Source organism: Tenrec ecaudatus, chromosome 1 (genome assembly GCF_050624435.1).
Source record: "Tenrec ecaudatus isolate mTenEca1 chromosome 1, mTenEca1.hap1, whole genome shotgun sequence".
In the NCBI taxonomy this organism is placed as follows: domain Eukaryota; kingdom Metazoa; phylum Chordata; class Mammalia; order Afrosoricida; family Tenrecidae; genus Tenrec; species Tenrec ecaudatus.
Genome location: NC_134530.1, coordinates 304,371,521 through 304,387,624, shown reverse-complemented (window position 1 = coordinate 304,387,624; position 16,104 = coordinate 304,371,521). Strand labels below are relative to the sequence as shown.

Sequence of the window (16,104 nt, the reverse complement as noted above, 5' to 3'; positions counted from 1 at the left end):
ACAGCAACACCGAACAAAGCCATAGAAAACAGACCGTACCATCATCAGTGTGCGCTCAGAGTGGAGGACACATCGGCCTACTTTGGATGGCCTCTTTATCATAGATGGCACAGAGCTCCAGCTACTCAGGGTTGTTAGCTTTGCTCACGTCTCCCCGGCGTCTTTTTCTCAGGTAACCCCGGGCAGCGGGTGCAAAGGCTACTTTCTGACGCGGCGGGTAGGAAGGGGAAGTCCTTTAGGGGGACCACCTGCGTCCTGGTCTGGGACCCAGCAGGTAAAGGGGCAGACCTTTGCCTCCGTGCTCAGCGCGCACAGCTCGGGCACCGACCTACGTAGGCGGTGCGCGGGGAAACATCAAAGCCCCAGGCCGGGGCCGGGAGAGGGGGGGGGGCAAGCCGCGGCGAGAGGGAGGCCCCTCCCCCTAGCATTTCCTCTCACGCCCACTTGCAAACTAGGCGGCTTTGGGTTTCTGCTTTTGTTGTTTTTAAAAATGAAAAGTTGAGCCCAGGAAGCTCCGGAGCAGACTTCTGCGTGGCAGTCGGGGTAAGTTTCTCTCTCCGGCTCTTTTGTCTGACGTCTGTCTGGCTTCGGGGAGAGCTGGCCGAGCGTGCGGGTCAGGGGTCAGGTTTTGTCGCCGGGTCGCCGTGGGGAGGGGGGAGGAGGTGGAGGGGAGAGGGGGGAGGAGGGCCTCGGGCCGGCGGCCTGGGAAGCCCGGCGCGCCGCGGTGGGCGGAGGGCGGAGGGCGGGCCGGGCGGCGGCGTGACCCGGCGGCCAGCAGGAGGAACCTCCGGGATCTCCGCGTGGCGGCGGCGCGGGGGCCGGGCTGGGCCGCGGGGCCGCGGCAGGGGGGGCCGCGGAGGGCGCGTGGGAACCGGTCGGGGCGCTCCGGGAACGCAGTGGGCCGAGGCAGCGGGGTCCGGGGGGCGCGGCGGGACGGCGGCGGACCTGCCGCGCTCCGCACGCGGGCTGCACAGGAGAACTAAGCGTGGCGCCTCCGGTGACACTGCACGGGTCCAGCAGCACTTCCAGCAGGGATGCACCTGGAGAGGAACGTGCACCTGGGAACCCCCTCGCTCCTTCCTTTTGCCCAGCAGGAGCACCCTTGCCCATTGTTTTAAGATTTTTGACAGTTCAAACTGCACTTGACCTTTTGCTTTCTCTTTTTGGTACGAGATCATGCCCTCCCACATTCCGTTTGTAGGATACATTTGGGACTTGTATCACCATAATAGTTAAGACCAGACAAACGACTTTAGAGTTTGGCTGGATTGCCCAGCATTCTGACAACTGAACATTGTAAGGCAAAATTGTGAAAATAAATTACATTTAGGAAATTCTAAAACGTCCTAGGAGCCAGCTCTGTGTTGTATGTATCCGCAAGAAAGGTTAATACTAGGTTGCTGCTTAAGAAAGTTAAAATTGAGTAGCCAAAGACATTTGAAAAAGTTCCCTTTAAGAAACTGAAAAGACAAATTAGCCTGCTATAATTGAAAAGCGCGTGTGTAATTTAGCCAGAAAGTTCACAGCAATACCAAATCCCATATAATGTGTTCTGCAGAATGCATTTGTGGTGTACTCAACTTGTGTTTTATTAAAACTGTATCCCTTCAAATCGTGCTGCTTGCTTCCCAAGTATCACAAAGCAGTCATAATAACTGCCAAGTAACCTTTGTATGGCTCCTCTGAAGACTGTGAGGTGCATTTAATGGAAGTCTCTCTCGTTTTAGCAAATAGCCCAGTTAGAGAGCTACATAGTTTTTGTGACTGAAAATCCACTAGATTTCAAAAGACAGGTAGAAAAGAAAACGCGTATATTTTCCTTGCTTGGTTGGAAATAGCGAATGTTCGGTGTCATTTCAAATACAGGCAGTGGTTGCAAGATCTTTGCTCTTATCACCACATTCAGTTTAATAGGCATGTTTGCCCCATCACATGAGAGTTTTGGTTACAAGATCACCATTATTGACTATGATTCCCATGTAGGAGCTTAGGGCTTTTCCAGACGCAAAAGAACTCGAGGCAGGACATCCTCAGGGTACTTTCAGGGGTCAACCCTTGCAGGAAAACCTAGACTCCTTAATGGACGCCCCAGGGAACAAAACAATTCAAGTTTGCACAGATGGTCAGCCTTCTTAGTGAGAGTATGGTCGTTTAGCATTTTTATTCCTTAAAAGGGGAAACCGGTTTGCTCTAATCGTAGACATTTTCTGCATCAAAATCTTTGGATTACTTCAAGTTTGACTGGTACCATCGGGTTGTCACGTTCGACTTCTTTTTTTAGAGCGTCCATGTGGACTTTCTGAGCCCCAAGCTCCTGCTGTTCTTGAAGTCTAGCCCCCCAATTCCCTGATTACCCTGGTGCAGCTTCTCCTGGTCAATACATTTCTCCTTGTTTCCTCCCCTGCTTTCCAGCAGCCGGGGCCAGACCCTGGCTAATTACACCCTCTTGGCCCTCTCTCTCTTCCTGGGCGCCCCAGAAGCTGGGCTATGGGCTGCGTTCCGACTCCACTGCCGGGCCCAGTGGGCTCTTCCCCTGGGCGCCCCGAGCTGTCAGGCGGGCAGGCAGGGGTTAACTGCGCTCGCAGCTGCGGCTCTGGGAACCACCACCCGGCTTTGGAGCGGCCTCAGGAATAACCTTGGCTTTCCTCGGTCTTTTAATAGAACATCCGCCACCGAAACGTGGTTTCAGTTCAGAGTTAAGAACGCGGCCCCTTCTCCAGCCCTAACCAACACCCCGCCTCCCTCCCGAGGTGCTTTAAGTTGTTTTTCAAAGTTGAGGAGTTTCAAGTTTCACAATGACTTTCCCCTTCCCTCTCCGCCTAGCTGAGGAAACCCCCTTGGGGTCCCCCCCCCCACCCCAACCCCTTCACCACCCGGCGCCGCAGGCCCTCCCTCCTCCCCACCCCTCCCCCATCCGCCGGGCGGGGGGCGGGGCTGGGAGACCCCATGACGTCACCGGGACGGCCCACATCCTGCTTCAGAAAGTAAAGAGTCGGTAACGTGAAGCTGCGGCCCCGCCCGTCCCCGCCCCTCTTCCGGGACCAACCGCCCCCAACTGCGCGACCCCGCCGAGCCCTCTCGGGGCCGCGTGACCAGCCGGGCCCGCCCTCCACCCCCGCGGGGCGCCAGTCCGCGAGCCGGCGCGACCCGGGCCCCCCGGCTCGGTCCCTAGCCACGCCCCTCCCCCTGGCCGGCGCCCCTCCTTCCGCCCCCGCCCCTTCGGTCCTTGCTGAGGTCGGGAGGGGCGGAGCCGCGGGAGGGTGGCCCGCGGGAGGTGCGGCTCGGCCCGCCCCGCCGGGGAGACCCGGGCGCAGGTTCCGCACGAGTGTGTGTCTCCTGGGCTCCCAGCCCGCCGCGACCCGGGGGAGGGCCTACGGCCCGGCCCGCCCTGCTGGGCCCGGCGCTCCGGGCGTCCCCGACCCCTCCCTGGCTCCGCGGGGGACGCCCCCTCCCCCCTCCGCTGGCCTCCCCGCCTCCCGCCCCCGGGGATCCCCTGCCGCCCCGCCCACCCGCGGGAAAGCCTCCGACCTTCGGCCTCCCTATCCCCGGGCCGGCCGGCCGGCCACCTCCTCGCGTCGCCCCTAAAGACGCTAACCGTGCCCTACTCTGCCCCGGGGGAGAGGTAAAGCCCGCGCCGCGCGCCCGACCCGCGGCCCGCGATCTCGCCGCCCACCCCGCCGCCTCGCCTCGTCTGGCCCGGCCGCCCCCCGGCGTGGCCGCCGGGACCATGCCGCGGCTCGGGACTCGGGAGGCTGCGAGCGCCGCGGCTTCCCCCCCGCCCGGCGCGCCGCCGGCCCCCGCCCGCGCGCCCCGCCGCTCCCCTCCCCGCCCCCGGCCCGCTCCCCCTGTTTAATATTTCAGCGCCGGGTGGTTGGAGTGTCAGTCGCCGGCCTTTGGTGGTGGAGCTGCTGCTGGGCGGCGGCGGCGGCGGCGGGCGGAGGGCCGGGCTCGGGACCGAGGGAGCCGGAGGAGGAGGTTATGTTTGTGTTGGAGGTTGTCAAGTGAAGGAGGGATCCCAGGCGCCGCCGCCGCCGCGCGGGGGTCGCGGAGATTCCGAGCTGCGGCCGCCGCCATCAGCAGCGCAGCTCCTGGGCCGGTGCAGCGGCCGCGGCTCCGCCGGGCGTCCTGGCCGCAGGTTCGACGCGGGCTCCGCGGCGGGGGTGAGGGGGGGGCAGGACCACCCCCTCGGCGGGTGGGGCGTGTGTGTGTATGTGTGTGCGTGCGTGCGACCGCCGACCTTGCAGAGGGGCTGGCTCCGTGGGGGGGGGGGCACATCCCACTTTGGGGCGCCCTCGCCTCGTGTGCGCGCGCGGCCCGAGCTGCGGTCCGGCGAGCCCAGCAGGTAGCGAGCGGCCCAGCCTCGGTGCCCGCCTTCCAGCCGCAGACGCAGTTGCAGTTTGCACGGGGGTGGGGGGCTGCGGGAGAGCAGGCCTCGGCGTCCCCACCTCCCGGCTTTGTGGCTGGCTTTCCCTTTACTCCGGGCCACCCGGCTAGTTCCGCTCCGGGCTGGGCGGGAGCGCCCGCAGCTGGTGCGAAGGGAGCGGTGGGCTCGGTGAGTGGGCTCGGGCTCGCTGCGGGTCGGGCTCGGGAAGGAGTTGCTGGCTGCAGAGGGGAGGGCACGGCGGCGGAGCTGGCGCCGAGGAGCAGTCTCCGGGCTGCTGCACTCGCCGCCTCTGGTCCTCTCGTCCTCTCCTCCAGCTCGCCGCATCCACTCCGGGCTCCTTCCCGAGCTGGCACTTCCATTCCCCCCTCCTCCTGGCAGGCGAAGCGCTTTGTTCAGTGCAGCGTTGCGGAGGGGTTTTCCCAGGCTCCGCCCTCCACATTCATTCATGTTTTTTCGCCTTGCAACTGTCTTTACGCTTTTTGATCGTGTCATGTTTTGGCTCCATGTAGTATTTCTTTCTTTGCTGTGAAGGAACGGCTTATCACTGGCCCTAGTCGCTACAATGCGCCTGCCAGTGAGGATGCCCACTTCCTCCCTTCCATGGATGTAAGCCTGGGATGTGGACAGTGAGGGACAGTGGAAGCAGGCTTGAAAAGGGGTAGCAGGGAGTCGTTAGCGATGGAGAATTTGCATATTGTACATTTATGCGCTGAATCGTGTGAGATCACGTCGTTGGATTACCATCTGAGTTCTCGATTTAAAAACTTAAATTTGTCGTGACCATTTTAAAGCTGGGAGATTAATAAAGAACGTAGATAAGTGCTCAGAAATTTATTGGGCCTTATCATCTCTAAATTCACTATTAAATCAGAAGCTTCCTGGTAAAAGCCTCTTTAGTGCAGGCAGTGCTAAGGGAAAGGACCATTGAGATGTCATTTAATGGTTTTTATTGCAACGCAGAAGCCAGATGTTTCTGAACCCTTACTAACGTACAGCAGTGATAAAATAATGAACTCAATGGTAGCACTTTCTATTCTGTCCCTGTTGTAATGAAACCCCAAGTCTCCAAATCCTTATACCAGGACATTAAACATGTTTTCCCCAGGTAGCCTTTCCAAAGGAGAATTCACAGGCGATCATTTTTGCGTGGCAGGCAGGTGAAACGTGCATTGTTTACTTGAATCCTTATAAGCATCTGAAGGGCATATTATGATTGCCTTCATCATCAGAGAGCTTAGACTATGTGGGAATAATCACACAGTAGAGGGTAAAGCCTGGCTTTGAACCCAGTCTGGTTTTAATCCCAAAAGGAGTCACGCCTTGCCAAACCACATATCCAGCCTCTTGGGACAGACCCTGAGAGAAGGTGGAATTAACCATCTCCAGGGAAGAAGGAAGCACTGGAGGTAATTGAGCCACATTCCTTAGTCACTGACCTCAGGCAGGTTACCTAACCTCTCCAGGCCTGGGTTTTCTTATCTGTAAACTGAGTGAATGATAGCTGCCTTATCAGCTATTGCTAAGGCTTAAATTAGGTAATATGTAGAAAGGACCTAGGCTCATGGTGGAAGCTCAGTGTGCGTTCTCTTGTTTCTTCTCCAATACCAGGTATCGTAGTCAAAGGTTTCAACCAAACCCCTGGTATCCCATTCGTGCCTCTCTGCTTAATAATTGAGCACCATTTTCTAGTAAAAGTTGTCATACCAGGCTTTGCTTATCAGCTTTATTGCAGGAAGTTAAAACTGGAGTTTTAATGCTAGAATCCTGGAGAATGTGATTTAAGAGTAGATTGAGTTGGCTGATTTCAGAACATAGGTTTTACTTTTTAAAAATGCAACAACAACAACAACAACAAAAGAACCAAAAACCAAGAAGCAAACTTATGGCTGAGCCTATGTGTTACAAGGTAGAACTGAACTCCATAGGGTCTTCTTGATGTGAGTGGAACACCAGAACTTCCCCCAGGTATTGCTAGGTGGGTTTGAACTGTCAACCTTGTGGTCAGCAACCTAGCGCAAACACATTGGGCTGCCTAGGGACCCTGTAGGTTGCTGTAGCACTGGTATATTGTACTTGAGATTGCTTTATTTTGTTTATTTTTTTTAATGTCTACGTCAGGACAGTCAAGGTTAAGTCTCAGTAACAAATAGCTCCCAAATCTCAGTGACTTAAAACAAAGTTTTCTTGTTTGTGGAACTGTGATGGTCCTGGGGCAGAGTCCAAAGAAAGCTGGGTGGTGGTGGTGGTGGTGGTGTGTGTGTGTGTGTGTGTGTGTGTGTGTGTGTAGGAAGGAGTGGGCAGCTGTCTTGCTCGGGTAATTAAATGCTCCAGGCTGGAAGGAGTGCCCCTTTCTCTCACTCCCAGATCATTAGCCTGAAAGGGTCACACATGCATTTCAGAAAAACTGGGAGAGGCAGAGTGCATTTGTATCATGAGCCGAGAAGGGCAAACTGTAATATTTGGGGCACAGCATTAAGAGCAACAGTATAAAACAAGATGAATGTATGAATATCCCTTGCCCTCAAAGAGTTTATAATTGGCCAGACAGGTGCTATGTGCAGTATATTTATAACCTAGTTTATAATTTAATTGCACCTCATAGTATCTTGAAACCCAGTGCATTGAAGTTTACTAGTTTTCTCTGATAAAATAAAGAGATTTTTTTTCTCCTGTTAACAAAAAGGCCTGGTTATTGGCAAGATAACTGGTCCTATTGAAAGCAAGTCATTTATTGTCGCAGCACCCCTCTCCCCCATGATCTTTGCTTGAATTTGGGGTTATGCTTTAAGACATAATATTTGAAAGGCTTTTTCCTCCGAAGGCATTGAAATAGAATTTTTTCTCTCCTCCCCTCCGCCCCCTTTCTAGCACATGGATTAATGGATGTATATTGAGTGTATGGGGCTGCTTTTCTGTGGCCTGCTCTTCCGACAGCTTCTAAGAAGAAAAAGTTACCTCTGAGTCGAAGATGCCACGAACGAAACAGATTCACCCGCGCAATCTAAGAGGTAAGGCTCTCCGTTTTCTTCCTGAAAGGAAAACAGTCATTCCACAGATGGAAGGCGTCAACTGGTCTTACAATAAGGGCTCTTTTTGGTGATGGGTATGGCAGGACCTGCTGGCTGCTAAACCTCATCGTGCTGGTCCCATTTCTCTCTTCACGGCTGCTTGCCCGCCGTAGCTCCTGCCCATGGAGAGACTTCCTAGATAACTGCTGAGGGAATCAATTGAATATGACAAAATTACTGTACCTTCCCAATAATTAGATGTGGTTATAAAAACCCAAGGTCACCTTTCTTATTACATGAACCGTATTTGGGTCAAGGACCCTGAAGTGAACCTGATGGTCACCTATTTTTGTTGTTGTTGTTAGCTGAATCACCATTAATTGTGTTTATTTTTCCTACCCGTACCCACACTTCTTCCGTGCTTTCTCTTTGTACATGTTAGATTAGCCAGTGATGAAGGGAAGAGACTTGTAGTTGACATCTGCTCAGAACTTGGAGGCAGAGTGACCTATTATCCAAGAGGGAGGCAGTGGGTCAAGAACTGTATGCCTGTGACACATTTCATACAGACTGAGGACCAAAGTGTGCCACCTAACAGCAGAGACGTTTTCAGACCAGAAGACTAGCTTTCGGTTCTAAAAGGTTTATATTGTTTTCATGGGTTGTATCAACCTGGAATACCAATTATCTTTTATATTTAATGCTGGCAGCAGAATGTAGCAGTGTTCCGCCATGAACTGTTTCAGCAAACGATTGCAAATTCAGTAAAGGATTTTATGAAATATTTACTGTAATAGAGAGAAAAACATTCCCAAGCAAATACAAGGCAAGGAGTGACTGGAACACCCAAGAGATTAATTGAAAATCTCCTTTGAAGCACTCCATTTGGCCAGTTACTATAAAGCGGTATCTGAAAACATGATCAATGTTGCAGCCTGTTTGAATCTGAAACTAGTGCTCGTTTCCTGCCTGTAAATCAGGACTCAGACTCTCTGCTGGCAGAGGTCCTGCCAGGCCCAGTTCAGATTGATGTTTGCAGAGCGAGAGCTTAATGAGGTGAGAATTTAGATGCAGAGCGTGAAGTGTAGTGGGTCCAAGTCTGATTTATGATTTTTTTAGAGACACGTAGAAAATGTTGGAAATGAAACCTGTGCTTGTGTTTCTCCTTCCCTGGAATTGGAGCACCTTGAAGGTTGGGATTTTTGTCTCATTTGCTTTTGTACACAGAGCCTCAACACCCAAGGGTGCATGTCCAGGGAGGCACTTGGAGCCCTAGGCCCTGGTTTTATAGGTCATGCGTTCAGAGGGGGCACGTGGTGCCAGGGTGCACAAAAGAAGCACCGCGTAAGCGCTCAGCATCTGCCTTAGCCTTAACGGTATCAGGCAATTAATTGGAGTCCATGTATTTGTTGAAGGGATGGGTAATATGATTGGGCTGAAGGTATTATTCATTAGATGATAAATATTAAAATGCACACATTTTATTCTAGATTTCTTTTTCCTCACGCTAAAGTATTCACTTTATATTGTAGATAACATACTAGACTGAAAAATAGTCAGTTTAGGCCAGTGACGCTTCCTTTCTGCATCAAATAAATACTCAACAGCCGTTGGTTGAACACCCAGTACCACTCACTGTCTTAGGTTTCAGGGATACAATGGTAGTAAAGCTGGGAATTGACGAGGGGAGATAGGCAAACATGTAACTGCAGAGATGTGGGAACGCCACAGAAGGGCCATATTGTGTTCTGGTTATGAGGGTGGTTCACAGGTTGGGTGAATCAGTAGTGATTTAGGGGAGAAAATGCATTACCTGAGCGGGTTTTTTAAGGCTGAGACATTATCCAGGAAACGGACAAGACAGGTGAGTGCATCCCATCCTGGCTTGAGAACTTGTGCCCTAACTGGGTCATTGGGTTTCTAAGTTATGCACCATACTGCATTCTGGAGCGAAAGTGGAAGGAGACTGGAGACATCAAGCGATCAAGGACTGTCTGAGTGAAGGCGAAACTCAGTGTATAGGCTACGTGTTTTCATGGGGAACGTTCTTTTCTGAAATTCAACTTGTCAGAGCGAACTTGAAATTAATTGGGTTCTGGTCTTACAAGTGGGAGTCTAGACAGTGGTGTGTTAATCGTGAACTCGTAGTCACTAAAGAAAAGGTGGAAGTAGATAGGCGCAGAGAGCACCCTTCATTCTACATCTGGAGGACCAACAGACTCACGACACTTGAGAGAGTGACAGTTTAGGTCAGGGGTCCTCAAGCCATGGCCCTGCCCGCGGGCCACATGCGGTCTGCCGAGGACATTTATCTGGCCCGCCAGGTGTTTTTGCCCCGTTTGTCTTTTTACTTCAAAATAAGTTATGCTCAGTGTGTATAGGAATTTGTTCATAGTTTTTTTTTTTTAAAACTATAGTCCGGCCCTCCAATGGGTCTGAGGGACAGTGAATTGGCCCCCTGTTAAACAAGTTTGAGGACCCCTGGTTTAGGGGTACAGGGAGGGTGGGCATGGAAAAGAGGGACTCCTTTTAGCTCCCTCAGGAGAGGTGAATGAGAGTGGAGGGGTTCCAGGCTGGACTCGGGGTCAACAAAGGCACACAGGCCAGGAAGTGCCAAGGTGGATTGATTATCTTTCACATTCTGCTGGCTGACTATGTGTGTTTGCAGTGTTGTTGCTCAGCTGCCTTTGAGTCAACTCTGACTCCGGAGACCTTATATGCAAAGAACAAAATATTGCCTGTCCCTAGTCCTCTGGCGTGCTTGAGGGGACTGTCCTGGCTGTTGTGTCCACTCACCTCACTGCCCTTGTGTGTTCTCCACATGACCAAATTTGATGTCTGCGTCCAGTGAGTGAGCCTTCCTGATGAACTAGCCAAAGCAAGGGAGTTGGACAGCGTTCTGTTGTGATGCATAAGGCTTTCATTGGCTAGTTTGTGGAAGTAGGTCACCAGGTCTGTGTTCCTGGTTTGTTTCGGTCTGGAAGTTTTACACTGAACACCTGTCCTCCCTGGGCAACCCTGCTGGTGTTTAGAATATTAAATGGCATAGCTTTCAACATCCATCACAGTATGACAAGCTGATCAATGAGGTGGTTGAAGAATCTGTCCCTGGGAGCTCAAGTGAGCAGGTAAAGGTTAGCCACTAAAATTAATTTTCCAGCATTTCTTTGAAAGGTGTCATGATAGCAGTTTGGACCAGCGCATTTGTTTTGCTTTACCTGTGGTCTGTTGCTGTGACTTGGAGCAGACAGGTCTAGTAAAGATGAATCGATGGGGAGCGGGGAACGCAGGGCCAGGGAGGGAGTGCCAGACCAGCTTACTGTAGGGAGTGTGGTGTGCACACTTGTGGTTGTCATTCTTAGGGGTCCTTGGAACATAGTGTGTGAAGATTTGGTAATTAAGTCAAAATTAAAAAACAAACAACCCCAAATCCTTCCTTTATATGTTTATGTTTTCGTAACAGCATTTACTCTTCAACCAAATTGGTGTAGTGGTTACTCGATGGGCTGTGATCCTCAGGGTCTGCAGGTGGGAACCGCCAGCAGCAATACGGGAGGAAGACTGGGCCTCCGTTCTCTTAAACAGTTACAGTCTTGGAAACCCCCAGGGGGAGGCTCTGCGTCAGTATTGACGGGATAGCCAGTGGCGAGTTTGAGTGGATTTTTTTATCTAAAGCTGGTCAGACCCCTGTGGACTTGCAAAGCCACAGGATCAACACAGAGTAACTTTCTGAAATGGGCATTTGACTTTGGGGGGAACTTACATAATATGTGTCTGTATGTGTATGCGTTCAAGCATTGTACAAGTATAAAAGGATACTGTCAGAACGGTATACGTAATTTCCGTGCATTTTAAAGTCATGCATGCACACCTTACGGTCCCACGCGGAGATCCCATTTGCCTATCTCTGTTGTTACGGGCTCTTTGGTAGAAAAGTTTGAGGGCTGATGTATCGGGGCAGGATGTGAAGTTTCACATCAAGACTGACTTAGATCTGAAGAACTCCGTGTGCCCTCTGTAGGACAGGTGCTTTGTGGCATTCTGGTCTCCTTGCCATTGGTTATATCTAATCGATGGAGCCCTTACCTTGGGTGCCCGTTTCTCATGTGTGAGATGCAGGTGGGTGGAGTTGCAGGGTGATGGAGCCCCTGTGAGCTTGAGTACAACGCCTGGCAGAGCGTGAAAGGAGTGCCACAAGTGAGGTGCTGTGTAGTCCTGGCTCAGTGGAGAAGGGCCTGCTGGCCAATGTGCACAACTCCACAGCCAGAACGCCCATGCTTGGGAGGGTGGAGGATGGAGAATGGAGAATCCCCAACTGCCCTTCTTCACTGAACCCCTGTTTAGTGGAGGAGCGAGACCCCACTGCCCCCTCCCCCCTCCCAGTGCTTGGAGTGGTCTCTGGTAACATGGTAAGTAGGGGTCCTCTCGGGATAAGGGTTTGTCTATTAGCCATGCCAGCCATCAATGTGAAGTTGCTCTCAAAGTGTTTAACTAAGGAAACAGATGTTACCCATTCTGATGTGTATTGGGGCCGAGGGTTGCAAAGACTCACTGTTGTCTGCAGTAAGGTTGGAAACCAGTGTGGAAAGTGCCAAGTACTCATCCACCTTTTGCAGAGCCGCCTTGGAGAATATGGTGTAGCAGATTTTCACTTGTGTCCCCTGTGAAAACCAATGTATTAAGACGTGATGAGACCATAGCCGCGATGGACACAGGAGGTCACAAATCCGGGGTTGACCAAGGAAGTGTCCGTTCTCAGTTGGACCTCTGAATCTGATGGGCAAACAGCCTTTTGCTATTTCAGGCGCTCAGCATGCAGACCCGGCATTCTTGTTCTTTCTGGACGCTCCGCCGCCGTTCTCCCCGCTCCCTCTATTTCTTCCGCTTTCCTTCTCTGTGTGAAGATAAATCAACCAAAGAAGCTTTCACCTCTTCGAATTCATTTTTGCCTCTGCTGTTGTGTTGTCCCCTGGCCAAAAGTGTCTCCTCCCACCTCCCACAGGACTCATGTCCGTAGTACTTAGGGATACTGCATCTGCTCTGGAGCTTTTGTCTTAGCTGCATCATAAATTCCTTACCCAAAGCGACTGCTACTCACCTCTGCCTGCAAAAGCAGACATCTGCATATGTTAGGTTTTAGTTTTTTTGTTTTTAAAGCAAAATGGCGGGTAACCTTATTTATGCTCATAAAATTTAAGCTTTTAAATATTTAGTAAGAAATATGTCCTTGGTGCTTCTGCAGCCTCTGACCGAGGCACCTGCTATGATGTAACTCTTTAATTGCCTCCCGAGATAAGTCCAGTGGTGATCATTAACCTTTGTTTCACATGGTCCATTTAATTAACGGTGACCGTAAAGAGCTGCGACTCCGTGGCTATGCCGCTCGGACAAACTCAGAGTGTTGTCTTCCTCGTCCGTAGAATGGAGATAATTGTGAAGATTAGATGATACGATGCATGTAAAGCGTTTGGCACACTGCCTGACCCAGGGTAAACGCTCACTACTGAGAGCTATTACTTTATTTCATAAAGAGCTGGTTTATGTCACACTCGGTGTTGCCGGTGCTTTGTACACAGAGGCGCTAGGGATCGGCACATGAAACCCGTGACTGCATGTTTATACTGCATAGAGGAACCTGCCACTGCGCTCGCTGTTGAGGGCTGCCACGTCCCAGTGTTCTGCTCTTGTTCCAGCACTCACGATTTGGGAATTGCAAGAGAGAGAGATCCCGGGAAAAAATTGGGGAAGGAAAGTTCTTACCCGGCCTCTGCCTCAACGATTGTTCCGCTTCAGCACGTTCCACCCTTGCTTCCTATTTTGATAATGTGGAATGAGGCTCGGCCTAGCAATTTCTCTATTTGGGTCTAAGTTGTCAGGAAACCAAGTGTGAGGCCTTGTTATTTGATGTAATTGCTGTGCTTTAACAAATGTCAGCAGGGTGGGTCCGGTGGGATCGATAAGTCGTCAGGTGTGTGCTTCAGGGGCTAGCTTTCCGCCCTCTGCGCCCTGCCCCTATGGAACCAGAAGACACTGCAGGAAGTTTTCAGGATTAAGATGATTATTTTTCATTTTATGGTGAAGGTTGAGCGCACTCCAGTGATTGTTTTGTGAAATCCTCTACCATGCGTGCAATCGTGTTTCCTTGTTTCCTAGGGAATCGATTGTTCAGCATATATCCAACATCAACAAAAAGCCAAACACATGGCCCCTGAGCCTGCTCTAACTCAGACTTGGTTCCATGTTGCTGCTTTTCAAACTGACAGCCCTAGAATTTAAGAAGTTATCAATCTAATAGGGAAAGCAACTTCAGTTGGGTTGTTTTTTTTTGGGGGGGGGAGGTGGTAGGGGGGGGTGCAGAAATCTGTATGAGTTGTTAGGAAATCAGCACTAGCTTCAGAAATAGTTTTTGCTGATACAGGATGAAAAAAAAGCACTGAAGTTATTAGGAACTATCATGTAAATAGCTCACATTATTTAGTTTGACTCGTATAACAAATAGGGGACTGGATTTAATATAGCAGCCCCATCACTTTTGTTTTCTGCAGGTAATTATTTTTCAGCTCATGTTTAGAGCCTATTTGATGCCTCTTGAATGCTTGTTAGCACTAACCAAGTGCCTTTTTCCTTTTAAAAGCAAATGCAAATGTAATAATGTGATTAGTCAGAGTAACGATTTGACTTTGGAGCACCATTGCTCCAAACGTATTCTGAGGGGGTATAATTTTATCTTCACGGAGAATATAACACTCTGTCACGTGCACAGACCCTCTGAGATACGCACAGTTTTAGGCCTTACATTTAGAATGCAAAGCAGTTTGCACAAGTCTGGGCTAAAGTTGATGCTTGTGTTATCTGGAAAAGTGTTATTGAATAAATTAAATGGTTTATTTTTTTCCATGACATATTTAATTCTTTGAAAACATTTTAGCAGTATCTGTGTGTAGCAATGTACCAGTTACAAGTGATGCGACTGTATTTTTATAAAGCACTTGATTTCAGGCGTTGTTTAATACAACAGGAAATTATAGTGAAATAGGCTCTTTTCAGCACTCTAGTCATTTTTCCAGAAGGAAGACCTTTTTGGCTAACATTTGTATTTGGTGAAGGACTATGTGAATTTGACACTTAAAAATATTTTCAACATTGAAAGTTTTCACTAGGTTCTTAACTACATTTAATGCTGAAGTCTGTTCTAGAAATGACTTTAAGGCTAGTCAGTGCATAAGCACAATTATTTAAAAGGATTTTCAAAGAACAAGCAAAGAGCTCATTGCCGTCATGTTGATGCAAACTCAGAGTTAGTGTATAGGACAGAGTAGAGCTGCCTTCTGGGCTCCCAAGATGAACTACATCTATGGTAGTAGAAAGCCTCATCTTTCTCCTAAGGCATGGTGGGTGGTTTTGAACTGCCGAGCCCAATTTGAGTAACCCACTAGGCCACCGGGATGACATTCAGGAAACAATTTACTTTGTAATTAATTAAAGATAGTAGTTGCTAGGTTTCAAGCGGAACTATAGGAGTTTTAAGAGTTAGGTTTCTTTTCAGCACTCACCTCATTTCAGGAGGAAGTACTTTTTAACCGATTTGCATTTAGTGCCGAGATCGATTAATGCCGACTTCTTTTTTCAATGCTTAGTCTTTAAGATGTTCCCACGTATTCTCTAACTTGGCCCTTCCAGCCCTGGGAGGTAGCTAGTACCGTTCTCTTTGGTAGAATGTGGTAGAGAGCCCTCGATTGTGTGTTGCTAGGGTCACACATCTGGGAGGTTACAGAACCTTTGCTTTTAACCTTCAGGCCTCTACCTGCTAATGCTGGTAGTTTGGAAATGCTATTCCTTCTAGTTATGAAATAAAGCTTGTAGTTGATGAACTGTAGCACGCAGAGTTGAGGTAACTCAGGAGATCATAATGCTGCGAAGGGCTATCCCCCCTCCCCCACTAAGCCCTCTAGTATCCCTGGGGGTGCTGTGCCCCCCCCCACTAAGCCCTCTAGGATCCCTGGGGGTGCTGCCCCCCCCACTAAGCCCTCTAGGATCCCTGGGGGTGCTGTGGGCCAGGCATGGGGATGCTAAATACAGGGGCACTGGTTCAAACCCAACAGCCACTTTGAGGGACACGAGGCTGTGCGCCCCTGCAAAGACTTCTTTTGGAAGCCCTGTGTAGGGCGGCTGTGAGTGGGGGCCGGAGTTGTAATTGTGCGAAACTCATTTCCGAGTTGTATGTCTGTATCACTCGTAAGTTGGAATGACTGTGGCAAGCAATCAAGGGCGTTTCTAAGCTCTTCAAGATAGACTAGTTGTTCCACCAAAGATGTTTGTTTACTTAAAGATGTTTGTTTTGTTACACATTGTAGGAAGGGGAGATTCCAAACACATAATAGGGATGGCAGTGTTTAATCGGGAGGTTCAGCATAACAGTTGAAAGTTTGGCCATGAAGATTTAGAAAATATCTCTGGGGAAATGACAATATCGAAGCTCCAGGTAAACTCTGAAAGAAAACAGTCTACGATGTTTCCCCCATATATAAAAGATGTAAAAGGTGCAGATGAAGGGAACTACAGGCCTGCGTCTGGTGGTGCATCGGTCAAGCACTTGGCTGCTAATCCAAAGGCCAGCAGTTTGAACCCACCCGCCATCCCCTTCATGTGAGAAAGCTGTGACCATGTGCTTCCATAGAAATGACAGCCGAGGGAGCCCTATGGAGCAGTTTC

General features: G+C 50.3%; 1 protein-coding gene across 3 annotated transcripts in view; it reads left to right on the top strand.

The window, feature by feature from the left end:
* The first annotated feature begins 409 nt into the window (after positions 1-409).
* Positions 410-16,104, top strand: part of HIVEP1 (HIVEP zinc finger 1) — a 157,910-nt gene continuing 142,215 nt past the window's right edge. The window contains exons 1-2 of one of the 3 annotated variants that reach the window (XM_075532481.1): positions 410-543; positions 7,253-7,392. In XM_075532481.1, coding sequence (XP_075388596.1) covers positions 7,353-7,392 — 40 coding nt within the window. In that variant the 5' untranslated portion in view covers positions 410-543; positions 7,253-7,352. Of the gene's footprint in view, positions 544-3,478; positions 3,623-3,877; positions 4,136-7,252; positions 7,393-16,104 lie in introns of those variants that run through there. The other 2 variants (XM_075532475.1, XM_075532484.1) reach the window with 2 other exon arrangements.